At 35.4% G+C, this 15,959-nt stretch overlaps 1 protein-coding gene across 1 annotated transcript in view; it reads right to left on the bottom strand.

Moving 5' to 3' along the window:
- LOC124632518 (gastrin/cholecystokinin type B receptor-like) overlaps positions 1–15,959 on the bottom strand; it is a 130,835-nt gene that overhangs the window by 39,102 nt on the left and 75,774 nt on the right. The window contains exons 6-7 of the mRNA XM_047167376.1: positions 13,783–13,914; positions 7,738–7,809 (exon numbers count right to left, since the gene is read on the bottom strand). Coding sequence (XP_047023332.1) covers positions 7,738–7,809; positions 13,783–13,914 — 204 coding nt within the window. The remainder of the gene's footprint in view (positions 1–7,737; positions 7,810–13,782; positions 13,915–15,959) is intronic.

A 15,959-nucleotide genomic window follows, 5' to 3' on the forward strand; every position in this document is an offset into this window, starting at 1 on the left:
ATATTAGCCATCATGTATCACTCGCGTCCCGTCAGAACTACTGCTAGTACATGGATAAAATATATCCTATGTTACCCGGGAAGAGCATAGTTTTCAAACAGTGAAATACTTTTTCAAATCGTTTTAGATGCCTTTACAAAAAAAAATACTCTATATTATGTAAGTTTAGATTTTTTTTCAACCTACATACATATTGCTGTGCTGTGCACGTAAAATGATTTGGATAAAAGTTTTAGATTATGAAGTAGATACATATTGCCTTTTCTACAATGATGAATGTTAACTATCTTTAAAATTAAATGAACTTAAATTAGTGATTTTACAGTGAAAGCTTTTTGTTTTGTTTGTAAGAATTTACATTTCTATTTTAAAGTTCAAAAACCTTGGTTAATCCTACAGTCTAAAATATTATTTACGTTTATGCCACATACTGCACAAAACACAAAATGCTACTCGAACTTTAGAAAAACTAAATTTATGAAGACAATTTATTCTCGTAATAAAGATTTATTTATTTCATTAAAAGTTTTCAAGTGAATACAAAGTTTTTCTGAAAGATTATTTTATCACGAAACTGTTGTCACAAGGCAAAGAACGGTAACTATGTAAAGTTTTGCACTTTTCATAATTCTCTAGTAGTTATAAGCTTTGAAGAGTTTTAAACAATAACATATCAAGTGCTCTTTTTTATGTTTATCTTTTTTTGGTTGACACCGAAAAGGTTAACAAAGGACCCTATTACTTAGGTTACCGCAGCCCTGGTACATAAAGGAACGTAGTGAGCTTTAGTCAGTAAGAGTCTGACACTCCCTCACGCTGCACCCACAGCGGGAGGAGTCATGATCAGTTTGATGATGTCCCATTAATGGGAATGGACCCTATTACTTAGGCTTTTCTGTCCAACCGTTTGTGCATCTAGAACCAGATTGTATTTTATGAACCATGATTTCTAGAAAGAATTTCCACAGATGAAGCATTTTTATTGACGCTATAACAACAAATGCTGCAGACAGAATAAAATAAATATTATAACATTTTTTTGCCATTTTTTGCTCGATATTAATAACAGCACGGAACTCTTCGTGTCCGGGTACGATTTGCACTCGTCCTCCTGTTTTTCTTCCTTTCCTTTGTTTGTTCGTTAAAATTTTTGTATTTTTTCGTGTTATTTGTGAGAAAATATAGAGAGCAAAATGACTACTGGAGGTGTCATATCGCAAAATTGGCTTTATTGGCTCTGCCCTATGACTGCCCTACGGCTGGTGTATGACAGCTTCTTTAAAAACAGCAAAATAGGCTGTTTTAAACGAAACTACCAGTCAATCGAGATCAATTGACATCAAGAAACCCGAACGCCTGGTTAGTTTAAAGTAACTGATTGTTTAAGTCACGCCTATCGTACGTTACTTGACCCACAAGAAAGCGCGTTACCTACCTACCCTATAGCACCTCCGTTCATGTTTCTTTCCTCCGTTGATAAACAAAATAAAATCGCGCATTGCCGTTGAGTGCTGAGAGCGCTACTTGATGAAATAATTCAGCTTTTCGATCCGTTGGGCACATTATACGCTTACAGTAACAAGCAGAACTCATTGTTTTATTTTCGTTTAAAATTTAAACTTTATTATAATTATTTAAATTTATTTATAAGGTAGCAAGTGAATTTTCGAAAAGGTTGTTAAGAAAATTCGGACAGCTTTTTGAAAGGTGGACTGATTATGACATAATTATTACTTAACAATAATTTATATTTATTTTTTATTCCTTTTTTAATACGATGAATTTAGAATTTTCAAAACACTTTTGTTTTTTTAGTTAAGTCTTAAGCACAAGAAAAAGCCTGTCTATATGTTTTTATTTAATTTTCAAACTGCTTTCATCGTACTCCTAAAAATAGTTGGTTGATAAATGTGTAAAAGTTTTTGTTTGCTCTTTTTAGAAGCGCATTATAATGAAAAATATTTGCCACCACAGTAAATATTTACTTAATAAATATGACGTACATTTCAAAATTAAATAAAAATGTCTAGCAAATTAGGAGTCACTTGTGTAAAGTTTTTTTTACCAACGACGGAACGGAGCAGGTGTATTGTTGTTATACGATAGGCAAACATATGACCAAAGTTTTGTCCTTCAGGAGTAATTTTTTTTCGGGGTTTAGGTCGGGTTCATTAGGGTGTGAATTAGTGGTATACACACTTGAATAAAAGCTAGGCAGACGATTATATAACTCTTTAGTTAAAAATATTACATCATCATCCTCCGAGCCTTTTTCCCAACTATGTTGGGGTCGGCTTCCAGTCTAACCGGATTCAGCTGAGTACCAGTGCTTTACAAGCAGCGACAAATAAATATTAGGTACAACATAACCAAATTATTTGTTGTTGCTGCTGTCACTATATACAAAAGAACACCGACAAAGTTGCTTCTTAAGGATTTTTATTCTATTTACCTAAGTCCAATCTTGAAAATAGTACAATTAATAACCAAGGTCAAATAAAAAATAGAAAACAAAAGAAACGTTAGGTCATTTTACGTTGCAGCCGTAAGAAGCCAGTTTATTTGTTTTACCTTCACACAAACATTTTGATTCGTTTTGTTCTTTTCTATTTTTAAACGCATTCTTTTCGAATTCAATTCAATTTTTATTTTTGTTTACAAAAAAAAAAAAAACTACACTTTAAAGAAACAAGTACCTACATTGTGTTATACAAATGTACTAGCTCTTGCCAGCGGTTTCACCCGCATCCCGTGTTCCCATCGAGTTTGGCACAAACCCGGATATAATATCCTTTAATAGGAATTGTTCAAATCGCACCAGTGATTCAAAACAACAACTTCAACTTTATAAATTTAGTATAGATGGAACTAAACTCCGAAAATCAACAGCTCAGTTAGGATATATTTGGTCAAATCAAACATTCCAACTTTTACAAACGACGTCACACACAATCAAATTATTAGGAACGGAAATTTCCACAGAATCGAGTTTCAATTACTTCATCATTTCAAAGCTACTCAACATCAATGAGGCATTGAAATTGAAACAGCTACGTAAATTATTCCACATAGTTCAAATAAAAAAGTAAAAAGAAAAACAAGCGAAGCCGACGGAATGTCATTAAGCGCAAAAGCCACAACACAGTCGGGCTTACACTGATTGCTTTAACGAGTTTATTTGAGTATTTGCCTAGCCTTTCATTCTGTATTTTTTTTAGCATAAAGAAGAAGTTAACAAACACAGATACACATACAAACTCTCACTTTTATCTAAGAATAGAAACAACAGAAGTGATTTGAAAAAAAAAAACAATATTAAAACACTACTTATTACATATATGAGTTTAACATAGGCTGTATTTTATCCCGGTACGGAAAAAAGTTGCCACGGGACGCGGGTGAAACCGTGGGAAAACGACTAGTACTTAATATTATTGTGTTAATAAAAAACATTAATAAAATCATCCACCTTCTAACCCACGTTGGATTAAACTATCATTCTCCAAAATCAAATCAATAATTTTCTAAGTAAGCCTACAAGCAAACTAATGCAGACTCACGTTCATTCTTCTTAGAACTAGAATTGAATATTCTCTGTAGATTCTCAGATTCCAAGTACTTAGTCAATATCCTTAAAGGTACTAAAGAGAGTTGTAAGAGCTAACTAAAGGATTATTAGCGAACTATTCCCTTTGATCAATCAAGCAATTATTCCGTTTGTAAACCAGACCAATTATCACAATTGCCTTTGACTACTCATTGTTAACCGTTGAAACTCTTCCCGGGTAACATGGGCTATATTTTATCCCATTACAGGCAGTAGTTCCCACGGGACGTGGTTGTAACCGCAAGAAAACGGCTAGTATTTTATAAATAACTATTTACTGATTTTCTCTGTCTAATAGTCTAGTCATTAAAAGCTTGAGCCATCCCTACTTAAAACGTCACCTGGCTAACTATTTAAAAATGACAAAATTCGGAGCAAATTCATAATCTTACAAACATACAAAGTACTCTTCAATGGTTTAGTAGTTCTGCAGATGACACAACAATTTATGTGGCAAAGTTACATACACAAGGCCCTTGTTCCTCAGACGTGAAACTTTTAACTTTAGAGATACATCTTATACGTCAAAGCCAGATTGTTACTCCTGTTAGCAAGCCACTGAATTTTACAATATTTTAGTAACTGCAGCGATAACTTCGTTTGAAGATTAACTTCCAAGAGATACCATGGAGCTATATTTACTGTTTAAATTGACTTTTCCTTTATAATCTGTAGAACTTTTAGAGACGGTAAAGTATTTGTAACTTATTGGCATCTATTGCAGTGTGTTGAAATGACGCCTATTAGCGCGTTGAAACGAAAAAAAAAACAAACTTTCATTTACTAAAATATTCTTGGTTGCATTATTATTTTTTAAGGAAGACAACAATTTTCCAGGTACAAGAAAAAAATTGACGAAACCAAAAAACAAAACTTCTCATAAAACATGAGCAAACCTGAAAAAAAGACTGAACTTTACTCCTGCCGGGCACAGCTTCATACTTTCAGGATTTTACAAATTATCCTTTTGCTAATAAGAAAAAAGCCTAATGTAGCGAGGGCTAAGAAGCTTACAAAAGGTAGTTTTGTTTGTATTTTTAACATAAACGTGGAATGGAATCCTTACAATATAACAAAAGGGTACGAAATTAAATCAAAACAACCCACAGTCGTAAGAAAGGTGCTTTTTATTTTAACATTCCTCGGTTTTCATGACAAAAGATTTTTAACGTAAATTCAGCTTTGTCTGGCTGTCTGATGTTTTTTTTTTTTTATCGTGTAATTTTACACCTCAATTTCTAACTAATAATTTTGTCCCAGATCGTTTTCACATATAAGGAGATCAGCCAGCTGCGCAGGACATAATTATAGTGCACAAGCATTTGCGCAGATACAGGTGCACTCACTATTCCTTCACTCCCATAGCCCGATGGGAGGGTAATCCGACATGACCGGAGAGAGATTCAATCCTAACTAATATTATAAGTGCGAAAGTAACTCCGTCTATCCCAAATAATCCGATCAAGTTTTTTAGCATAAAGGTAACTTAAGGTAAGTAACTTAAGGGCACGCCACCATCGTGGCGGTAAGTCCCCTCTTTGAGGAGTGGCTCGGGAGGAGTCACGGCGCCCTCACGTACCGCATGACGCAGGTCCTCACTGGACACGGTTGTTTCGGGAGGTACCTGCACCGCATCGGTCGTGAGGAGGCGCCCGGGTGTCACCATTGTGCGGACAGCCCCGAGGACACGGTGGACCACACAGTCCAGGTGTGCCCCGCATGGGAGGGGCACCGCCGGGTCCTCGTCGAGGCTTTGGGCGGCGGCGACCTCTCGCGTCCGGCCCTGGTTCAGGCCATGGTCCGGGGCGAGAGGAAATGGGATGCCGTCGCCTCCTTCTGCGAAGCGGTCATGCTCGAGAAGGAGGAGGCGGAACGCCAGAGAGTTCGCACCTCTCATCCCGGCCGCCGCGCTGGACCAGGTAGACACCATGGGCGCCGGGTGTCGCGAGATGACTCCCGGCCACCGTAGGCGTGGGTCTGTGGGCGGTGAGTTCGGGTGGCTCATCGTCCCTCTGTCTACTTAGACGACAGACCCGTGTCGACGGCGCGCGTTGTTCCACGCGCTCCTCAAAGAGATGTCAGCAACCCCAGCGGGGCCCAGCAGGGCCAAGGCCTGCCGGGGCTGCGGGTTGTTCGAAAGAGATACCGCGGCCCTGGTACATAAAAGGCCTATGACGGAACACGACGGTTTTTAGTCAGTAAGAGTCTGACACTCCCTCACCGCTGCTAACCCACAGCGGGAGGGGTCATTTGATGATTTTTGACGTCGAAAAAAAAAAAAGGTAAGTAACTTAGAAACGAACCTTTGCAATATTTTATCCCGATGACGGCAGTAGGTTTCACGTAGGTACGACACGTACGAATGTTACTTATGGTATTTTTATGACCGTTTAAAAATCGTAGAAGTCCTGATAATATCTAACCGGTGTCCCTTGGGACGCAAATGAAACCTACTGCCGTCATCCGGATAAAATATTGCAAAGGTCCGTTTCTAAGTTGACTTTATTAAGAAAGATATTATAGTTTCGAGATCGTCAAAGCAAATTTGAAGAATCAGAGGCAAAAAAATACGATTTGAGCCAATCTCCTACGCAATCTAAAACTTTATGACAATTCTCACGCATCGTGGGCTGATTCAGACGAATTGACAGCCGTAAAGATTTATACCACAAAAGCTTTACCGTATCGAGAACCTATTACAGAAATGAGAAAAGGAATAGGGTTTACTTTGCATCATGAAATGACATTATGAAAGGAAGGTAAGTATTGAAAACTGGTGCTTTATAAAAGAGTGGTTAAGCCATTAAGGGTAAGATTGATATCGTCATTAGGTACAGTATAACACTCGCTTAAGTATACACAACATAACACACACAATTTTATGAACAACTAGCTTCTGCCAGCGGTTTCACCCGCATCCCGTGGGAACTACTTCCCGTACTGGGATAAAAAGTAGCCTATAGCCTTCCTCGATAAATGGGCTATCTAACACTGAAAGAAATTTTCAAATCGGACCAGTAGTTCCTGAGATTAGCGCGTTCAAACAAACAAACTCTTCAGCTTTATAATATTAGTATAGATATAAACTCATATAAGGAATCAAGTGATCTGTAAAATTGATTGAAACCAACATTATATTCAGTGCTTATTTCAATTCTATGTAAAGTACATTCAAACAATCATTAATATACTTTCAAACATAGAGCTTAAGCCTAAAATATTGTTTATTTGATATATTTAACGTTTAATAATGCTTTGCAACATAATATCCTTGAAAGCGAATTATTTCATAAATCAAATAGTTATAATTGAAACCACTGGGGATCATTTGAATATATTTTGTTTATATGTTTGTTTACTATTTCAAAATAAATTGTAGTTAATTGGTTTTTAGATATTTTTCTGTATTAGACAAAATATAGGTTAACCATTTTTTTTTCTGCAAGATTTATCAATATTCTTATGTTTCTACACCCATTGGTTTATAGCGTGATTATAGCTTGTTTAATGAAATCCCGATCTTCTTTCATGATGGCATAACCTACTAGGTATTTTCGATATGGAAAAAAATAACATTCAAAAGTCTGAAGCTCTATTTGCATAGAAAACATCTATTTTGACATTTCCTGCTACGTAGCTTGAGGTTGTATTAGGTGTGGTCAGCTCAAAGCTAAAGCAAGTTAGTTCCCCATTAGCAATTACTCATGTCAACAATCCCATACTTAATGAGTTTTCTGAACAAACAGAACAGAAAACTACGTAGGTGTGACGGAATTAGATACATTTACCTTTTGCTTGTCTTAATCGATACGAATTTGGTGTTAGGTGTGGTCGTTAGTGAAAGTAGCCATCAGTTCGAGCTTTTTGTATGAGGTCATTAGATACTAGCTTTCGGCTGCAACCCGATATTTGTAGACGTTTATTATTACTGCTTACTTTAATTACGTGACTACATGCATCGAAATTTGTGAAAACCAAAGATCAAAATATTCAAATTCACACAATTAGACAATTTTACAGCTACCAATTTGGGGCACATAAAATATCATTTTAGATTTATCTTTGTAAAATATCTAGTCGTTATATTTCCAAAACGATAATAATTAACAAACATGTATATTAGAACTCACCGTATTTATAACGTGTAGTGGAGTCCAACACACGAAGAACTCCAGAATGATGACAAACAGCATGCGTATTACCTGAAAAAATAAAACATCATTATTTCCTGAAGGACATGTTTTGAGACACCAAGGAACATGTTTCGGAGGGCACGCTAAACTATACCTACGTCCCTATTATTTGTATACCAACATTACGTAATAATTATTTACCTAACTGCTATTTATAGAAATAATGTCAATCCTTTATTGAAACATCCGAATGTATGTCTTTCAATAACCAATGGCTTTCAAAGGTAACTAATATTAACCATTTAGTTTCAATCGAACCAAGGGCTATCTATAATTTACCACGGCTCTGGTACATAAAAGGCTACGACGCAACACGACGGTTTTTAGTCAATAAAAAATTTGACACTCCCTGACCGCTGCTAACCCACAGCAGGAGGGGTCATTTGATGATTTTTGGTGTCGTTAAAAAAAGGGCTATCTATACTAACCAAAGGGTTTCAATCTAACTAAAGTTTACAAAATCGTTTTGCTAAGTTTATCGAAGTGTAGCCTATGATTCGATATGTTAATCGAATCGTATAATAGTGCTTATATCAGTTTCCAATTTTCAAGCTATTAAACCAGAGCTCAAACGATTGGCCGATGGCTAAATAACAACATGCTTGGTGATTAGTGTTGATTTATGAAGGTGAATAATCAGAAATCTGATGAGTAGGTACTAGAATTTCAGATTGATTTTTGTTGTCACTTTTTCGGTGGAAAATAAGTATAGGGCAAAGTAGTTTGATAAAGCGGTATCTTTTCGAGACCATTCATTGACAGTGAATATTTGAAAACTCTCACGATTTCACCCGCGCGTCTCAGAAATATTTTTTCAGTAGCTATCTAGCAGTCAAAGATTTTACAAATGGGTGGGTAAACACAAACAAAAAGTATCTTCTTTAGTAGTATGGAAGAGTGCTATACAAGTAACGATAAAGTGTGCCCAAATACCAAATAATATCTCAGTATACACTTATCTCGGACCCTCATTTCTCAAAGTAATTTTTATTATCAAATTATCTGTATAACCCAAAATCCCCGGTTGACACAATCCTAATAAGAGCATTCCATAACAATTTCTTTAAGCAAATAATTTGTTAGCTGCCTCATGTAAAACTGAAATCAAATTATGTAGGGTTAGTGACATTTACAGAAAGGTCGAAAAAAGGAATCTCCTTAAACAAACCCGAGAAAGGAGGAAGAATATATGACTACTATAGTGGGTACAGTAAGCATCAAAACTAGCAGAACAAATCTAAATATTCATATACGATGAAATATTCAATCATTAACACCCAACCGATGATGCGTTAATGCGTCGATCCAGCATTTGCGATACGCTTGACGAGTTTTCCGTCTGATATGAACCTTCTCTTAATACGTGTCGTCCGTAATTTACAAAAGTTTCCTTAACATCTTAATCTTCAAAAAAAGTAATAATAAGTATTTTTAAGATATTACGACACATAACTTTACTTCAAGCTCTTTTGAATATTTTTATTTATTGTTCAACCACTTTTGAAGCTGACCGTACACTTCAGATTGGGTCAGTTGTAAAAAGGATGAAAGTGCTGGTACTTGGAGAACTGACTACTATTATACTGCGTGTCGCCGGTTGTGTAACATTGGGTTAAGATTTTCTGTGGTCCATGGGTGAAAAACTTTATGAATTATCTCAGTGAATTAAGAGACAGAGGCAAAAGCATGTTTCACAAGTTGAGCATTATTGAGTAACAAAAAGATAGTAGTCAAACAAAATAATTAATAGAAATGCCAGAATTACTATTTAATTTTGCAAATTCTTGTTATAGGAAAATTTACATAACCGATGCCATAACCTACCTTCAAACTTCGAAACAACTAATCCTAAAAATTGGCCAGCCAAAATGACCACACTCCGAAAAAACTTTTTTCGTGGCTCACCAAATTTTAATGAGATCATCAAGTAAAACTTACCCGGTCGAAAAGTTAAATATAAAAAGAAAATATATTTCCAAAAAGCTGTGTGTTCGTTTATTCAGGCTCAAATTGTGGAGGTTACAGTAATATATTCATTGCTTAGAGCATGTAACCAACTGGGAGGGCTATTAGCACAAATTTCTTCCGAGTAAGTAGGTAGGTAAGTAGGTAAGTATGCCAATTTAAGCTTGAGGCAACGATTTCATAGCTCACATTTTAATACATAAGTACACAAGATAAAATTGACAAATACATTAAGAGCGCTGTCACACTGGTGAATTTCCACGCTTTAGTTTTGCTCTGGCAGCTGTCAATTGTTCAGGTACTATCGCGTATGTGAACCGGGCGGTGTAGTATAGCATGTAAACGATAGCAATGGCGTGTCCAATCGCTTAAATTATCTACGAGTAATATTCATTGGCTTTTAAATAAATGTTGGTACACATTCCTAAAGCAATTAAGAATGGGTACATTTTATTCGGTAGAGTAATTTCAGAGTGTAGGAGGATGGTTATTGGTAGATTTTTTTTATAAAATCGCTAGAGAGCTGATTTAAATAAATAAATATATTTTGGTAACAAAAAGGGTAGGTAAGTAAATATACAGGGTAGCCTTTACATTATTAGCAAGTGCCTGCTGTTTATTTGTGTACGGAATTGAAATACATTTTGTCATACCAGATTTTCCTAAAAAAATAACGAATTTTTATTATTAGGTAGATCTGAAATTTGTCTGGAAATTGATGATAGATTCACCCGTGCATCGGAGAGCACGTTAATGTCGGTCCTGCGCCTGATATCTCTCCGATCGTGTCGGATTGGTATCCCATTGGGCTATAAGGGTGGAGGAATAGTGAGAGCACCTGTGTCTGCGCAAATGCTCGTGCACTATAATATGTCTTGGACGACATTAGATCTGAATGTTATATTTGGCGGAAACAATTTTTTTAAAGTAATTTGGAAGAATTAAATACCTACTCCTTTTACATAAGCAGATATATTAGGTACATACCATTCAATGAAATCTTATTTCAGGTATAACATGAAGACCAAATATATTTAAGGTATAAAGAGCGTAATGCCAACAAAAGCCTTCAATATACTGCTAATTAAAGCAAAAGCTTATTACCGTTAAAGGAATCTCACAGACATTGAAACCCCATTTGAATGCAGACTCCACAAAGCAATCACATCCTATTCATCGCGGCGTTTAATGTACAGATTAAATCGAGTGGTAGGATTTGACGGCTATATAATAAACAGACTCATTGAAAACTGTAAACTGGAGGTATTTATTTATTTCATTTAGTTTTAATCTTATTGGAAATCAAAATATATTTCTGTAGCGACTCCTAAAGATGTTCAAATGGGAGCTGGGAACCACCAATTTGATGTCCTCCTAGCCGATTGTCGGCCACGGCGGCTGTTTTCATGTAAAGAGGTTAGCCAACTGCGCAGGACATTTTATGGACACAGGTGCACTCACTATTCCTTCACTCTTATAGCCCGATGGGACGGCAATCCGACACAGCCGGAGAGAGATCAAGCGCAGGACCGACATTTACGTGCTCACCGATGCACGATTGTATCAATCACCAACTTCCAGGCTGCGGGCTGCTTTGTGAAAGTCTTCTAAAACTAACAAAGCGATTTCGGCCCGACTCGGGAATCGAACCCGAGACCTCGTGCTCAGCAGCCGCACTTGCGACAGCTAGGCCAACGAGGCAGTTACCACCAATTTAATGTGCATTCCAAAATACGGAGGAACTCATCATAAAAGGATGTCATCTATTCACAGACCGACCGCGTGTTGCTTAACCTTGTAGTTAAGTATAGAGAGAATTTACCGAAGAACATTTCTCACAAACTCTTATAGCCTTCTATATTTTCTACGCATAAATCATACTTTTCCCTATCATAACAACAACGCAAGGATTAGCATTGAATATAGAACACATTTTATACTCTTTTATTAGCTCTTGTCCTCGATAAACAAGTTGTATCCATAAAATAAGGATACGTATCTAATCATTAGCATATTCTACCTGAATTTTCATCTTCAATGTGAAAATACAAAAACAACAGTGAGGAGCGATTTACATAACGTTTACATGAACACGTTTCTAACGCCAACGGTTGTCTTTTTACTTCCTTATCCGTAAGTTTTCAGGATTCCGTACCCTAAAGTACAAAAGGATGACAGTTTGTTCTGTCGCTTGAAAAATGCGGAAATGGGAGTGCGCACATAACAACGATCAGGTATTTGACCGGTATCTAAACAACTAAAAACTTTGATTAAATTCAGGATTTATATTTGGAAAAATAAACCAACAGAGAACTGTTTAGTTTGCAGCGTGCGGGTAAGCTAAGGGATCTTAATACTAACAGCCAGTTTCTTCATCAAAAGTTAAAGCCAAAGTAAAAGTCAAAGTAATGACTAAAGTTAAAGTAACGGTTAAATTCAAATTTTATATGAATTTTGCTGTCACTTTAGCCTTGAAAAAACGAATTTGACCGTTACTTTAACTTTAGACATTACTTTAACTTTAACTTTTGATGAAAAAACTGGCCGTTAGTCATAATAGTTAGACAGTTAAAATATTCACAGATAATGTGTTTGTGTTGCCACTTAAACAAAAAATGTATACCTAACTCTCTAAATAATCGTACGGAACCCTCTGTGTGCGACTCCCACTTTTTTCCTTCTACGCAATATTATTCTTTTTCCTGGTGTAGCATTTGGCAATGTTTTTATTAAGTCTCAGATGCTACATTTTTTTTTATTTTTTTGCCGGCACTCTCGTACTATATCTTACCGCCCTCGTACATTCTTCGAACTTTCTGTGGGTCGTATACAAAAGGAGGATCCAATTTTGAGTTTTCCAACTTTTGTTTGAGTTGAGGACAAATAATACATTGATCTTTTCTGTTACAGTACCATAATAGTTCGGATATTATGCAAACTGGAGTGGTTCAAATTACATATTAGATAATTTAATATGTTTTATTTTATGTAATTATTTGATATTTCGATTATGATCCTTGCCACCTACAAAATTCAAATTGGATTTTAATACATAAAAGTAATTTCGCGTAAGCAGCATCTCATAATTTATCAACTGTCCCGTGACATCGTATTTTATACATTTGACTTGAATTTATTTACAAAATAGCCAATGCCCTTATTACAACCTAATGTCCGATAGGGAACTTTCCGGGAAAAATATACGCTAGCTCTGTGTTGCTTGATCCTCAAACTCAAACTCAAAAACGTTTATTCAAATTAGGCTAATATGGCGTATTGGGGGCTGTTTTTGGCTTTCTAAAAGTGTTGATCTATTATCAACACTTTTAGAAAGCCAAAAACAGCCCCCAATACGCCCATCCTTCAAATATTCTCTGCTAATGTATCTAATTACATACTTTGTTGGATTAAGGACTAATTTTAAACATACATAAGGGGCACTAATTTAGTACTTAAGTACTCTGAATAAAATAGCAGTTCATTAACCTGCTCTTAATATTCCATACTATTTAGGCGTACACGAATTTAGTCTTGAGAAATTATTCCCAAATTGAGATACCTAGTGTATTTTAAGTAAGTAGTAATTCAGTACAACTATTTCTGAATAAACTCCCACACATAATATGTTACTATATTTAAATTAAATTGTTTACGAGTACATATAAATAAAATTAAATGTTAAATTAAACCTTTTACTGATTTGGTGTAATTCCATTTGATTTGGAAATTAATTTAATCGATTCCAATAAATTATTTATCAACCTTAAATCATTACATAAATAAATTACTGAAATTGTAGAAGTTTATTGTTGTAAATTATTTTATTTCCTTTTTGTTTATTTTTTCTAGTAAAGTTTACATATATTTTTGAATTGAAATACGCTTAAAATTATAGCAGATAGATGATCATAGCCTCAATAACTAATATGGTTTAGTAAATGGTTATCTGTCATTATTAAGTAATTAATTCAAATAACCTATTTAATTACGTAATATTTTAAATAAAACGGTACTTACTTTTCTTTTCGCCTCTATGCTCTTGTCAATATGCGTTGACCTGACAACGTGTCGGAACTCCATATCAACTGTATGCATGCAGTAAGACTGGGTGCTGTTATTGTCCACATCCAGCCTTTGTTCTGAATCATCCTGTGAAAGAAGAAGGCTTTCAATATTCCAAGTTATTCACACGTTGCACTTGGCTATAATTACTATAATAGTTGAAACATAAATGGTAAATCTTCACACAGAATTTCATAGAATTTAGTCTGCGCCAAAATCGGTGCATACAAAAGTCATCTTGCTATCGTATTTTCACTCAGACTTCAGATTAAAGTCTATATCGTATGTGCCCACCATAATACTTGAAGTTTGGAAGAGTGGATATTTATTATCATCATCATCATATCATTCTATTGCCGTCCACTGCTGAACATAGGCCTCCCTCAATCGACGCAAACCGTCGTAGTCATGGGCAACTCGCATCTATCCATTTCCTTTCACCTTCTCCAAAGCGTCGATCGTCGTTTGTTATTCTTTCAGGCAGGCGAATGTTCATGGAACATTATAGCGGTTTTCCTCAAAATATTGTGTTCGTGAACAAAACATTTGTACGTGTCTATTGTACATGTCACGTATATTCCCCCAGCTCTCTTTAACGAGGTAAAAAGTACTTAAGAGTTAATTCAGAGTAATTTATTCGGGTGCTAAATAAAATTAACACCCTTCCATTTCTATACAATGAGCAACAAACAAACCTAAATTAGGGTCCCGATTTAGTACTAGACCTTATTTAGATGCGATACATTGTTGAAACACCTACATACCTGCTCAGGTCTTTCAATTTAACCTCTGCCCTATTCGGCCAGAAGTTGAAAATGTATTTTTGGAATCAATGCATTGGAGTAGGCGACATGTGATTATTTTGGGTTTTAATTACCTCTTGTTTGATAAAAAATGTCGGAAGATTAAATGTACACAATAATTGGAGGTATTTAAACTGACATGACGTTTAACATTAAAATATACCTAGATCACCAGTTTTAGTGCAAAACCCAAATAAGAGACCGAGGTCAAACTTCTATCACTAAACTTATTTTCTTTGATTTAATTGAAATCAAAACTTTAAGCTTTTCTCATAAATTAATTAAAAAGAAGGAAAAAAATCGTATCATTACCTATATAGCGTTACGTATTATTATTATATTTTCATTATGGAATAGACGTCGCCTTACTGCAATAAACGAAGCTAAAAGCTGCTTTTAATTAACACCACAAAATAATAACGGCACGGCTGCAAAAATTATAATGTACTGTTTTACCACCCCATAGACTTGTAGATATAATATTTACGATTTGTTATAATGTACCCAGTCTGTTAAAATTTATGATAGTCGATGACGTAAAAAAGATGGCGTCCATTCATAATTTTACGTTTGTTTTTTTTTTTTTTTTAATATTTACACTATCATGTATGTTTAGAGCTGTGACTGTCTTGTCATAAGAGGTTTTTCCGTGTTTCTGATGGCACGATAAACTGTAGGTCCTGGCCATCATTTGAATATCTTTGGCGGTTGTTAAGGGTACAAGTCTAATAAGCAGTCTTACCTGGGTTGCCCGAGTACTCAGTTAAACGAGTTAAAGAGGTCAGATTGGCAGTTGCTCCTTATAAAACACTGGTACTCGTCTGCGTGCGATTAAACTGGAAGCCGACCCCAATATAGTTGAGAAAAGGCGAGGCAGATGATTTTATATATTTTATTAATGTTCATATTCCAAGTAATTTCGATCATGTTACGCTAGAACTATTCTATGCAAAATTATCCCAAAACCCGTTCCAGGAATTAGTCTATTTCCATAGCAATTATCATGTAAATCAGTCCAGCGGTTTAACTATGACAGCCTAACGCACTGACAATTACTATCACACGTAGGTAATATTAGATACTGTATCAAATCCGCACCTCAGTTTTGAATACGTTGATAGAATTCTTCTGAATTTGAAAACTAAAAGTAACCAGTTGAAAACCACTAGCAGTATGATATGAATCCTAAACTGACTCTGTGATTACAACTTTTCCTTTAGTATTTATTTTCTTTAATATTTATTTTATTAGAATAGAATAGAATAATTTATTTGCCATAAACATTTATGTAAGATGATACAATTAAATATGTGCTTAAAAACATGCTTG

Source organism: Helicoverpa zea, chromosome 8 (genome assembly GCF_022581195.2).
Source record: "Helicoverpa zea isolate HzStark_Cry1AcR chromosome 8, ilHelZeax1.1, whole genome shotgun sequence".
Lineage (NCBI taxonomy): Eukaryota > Metazoa > Arthropoda > Insecta > Lepidoptera > Noctuidae > Helicoverpa > Helicoverpa zea.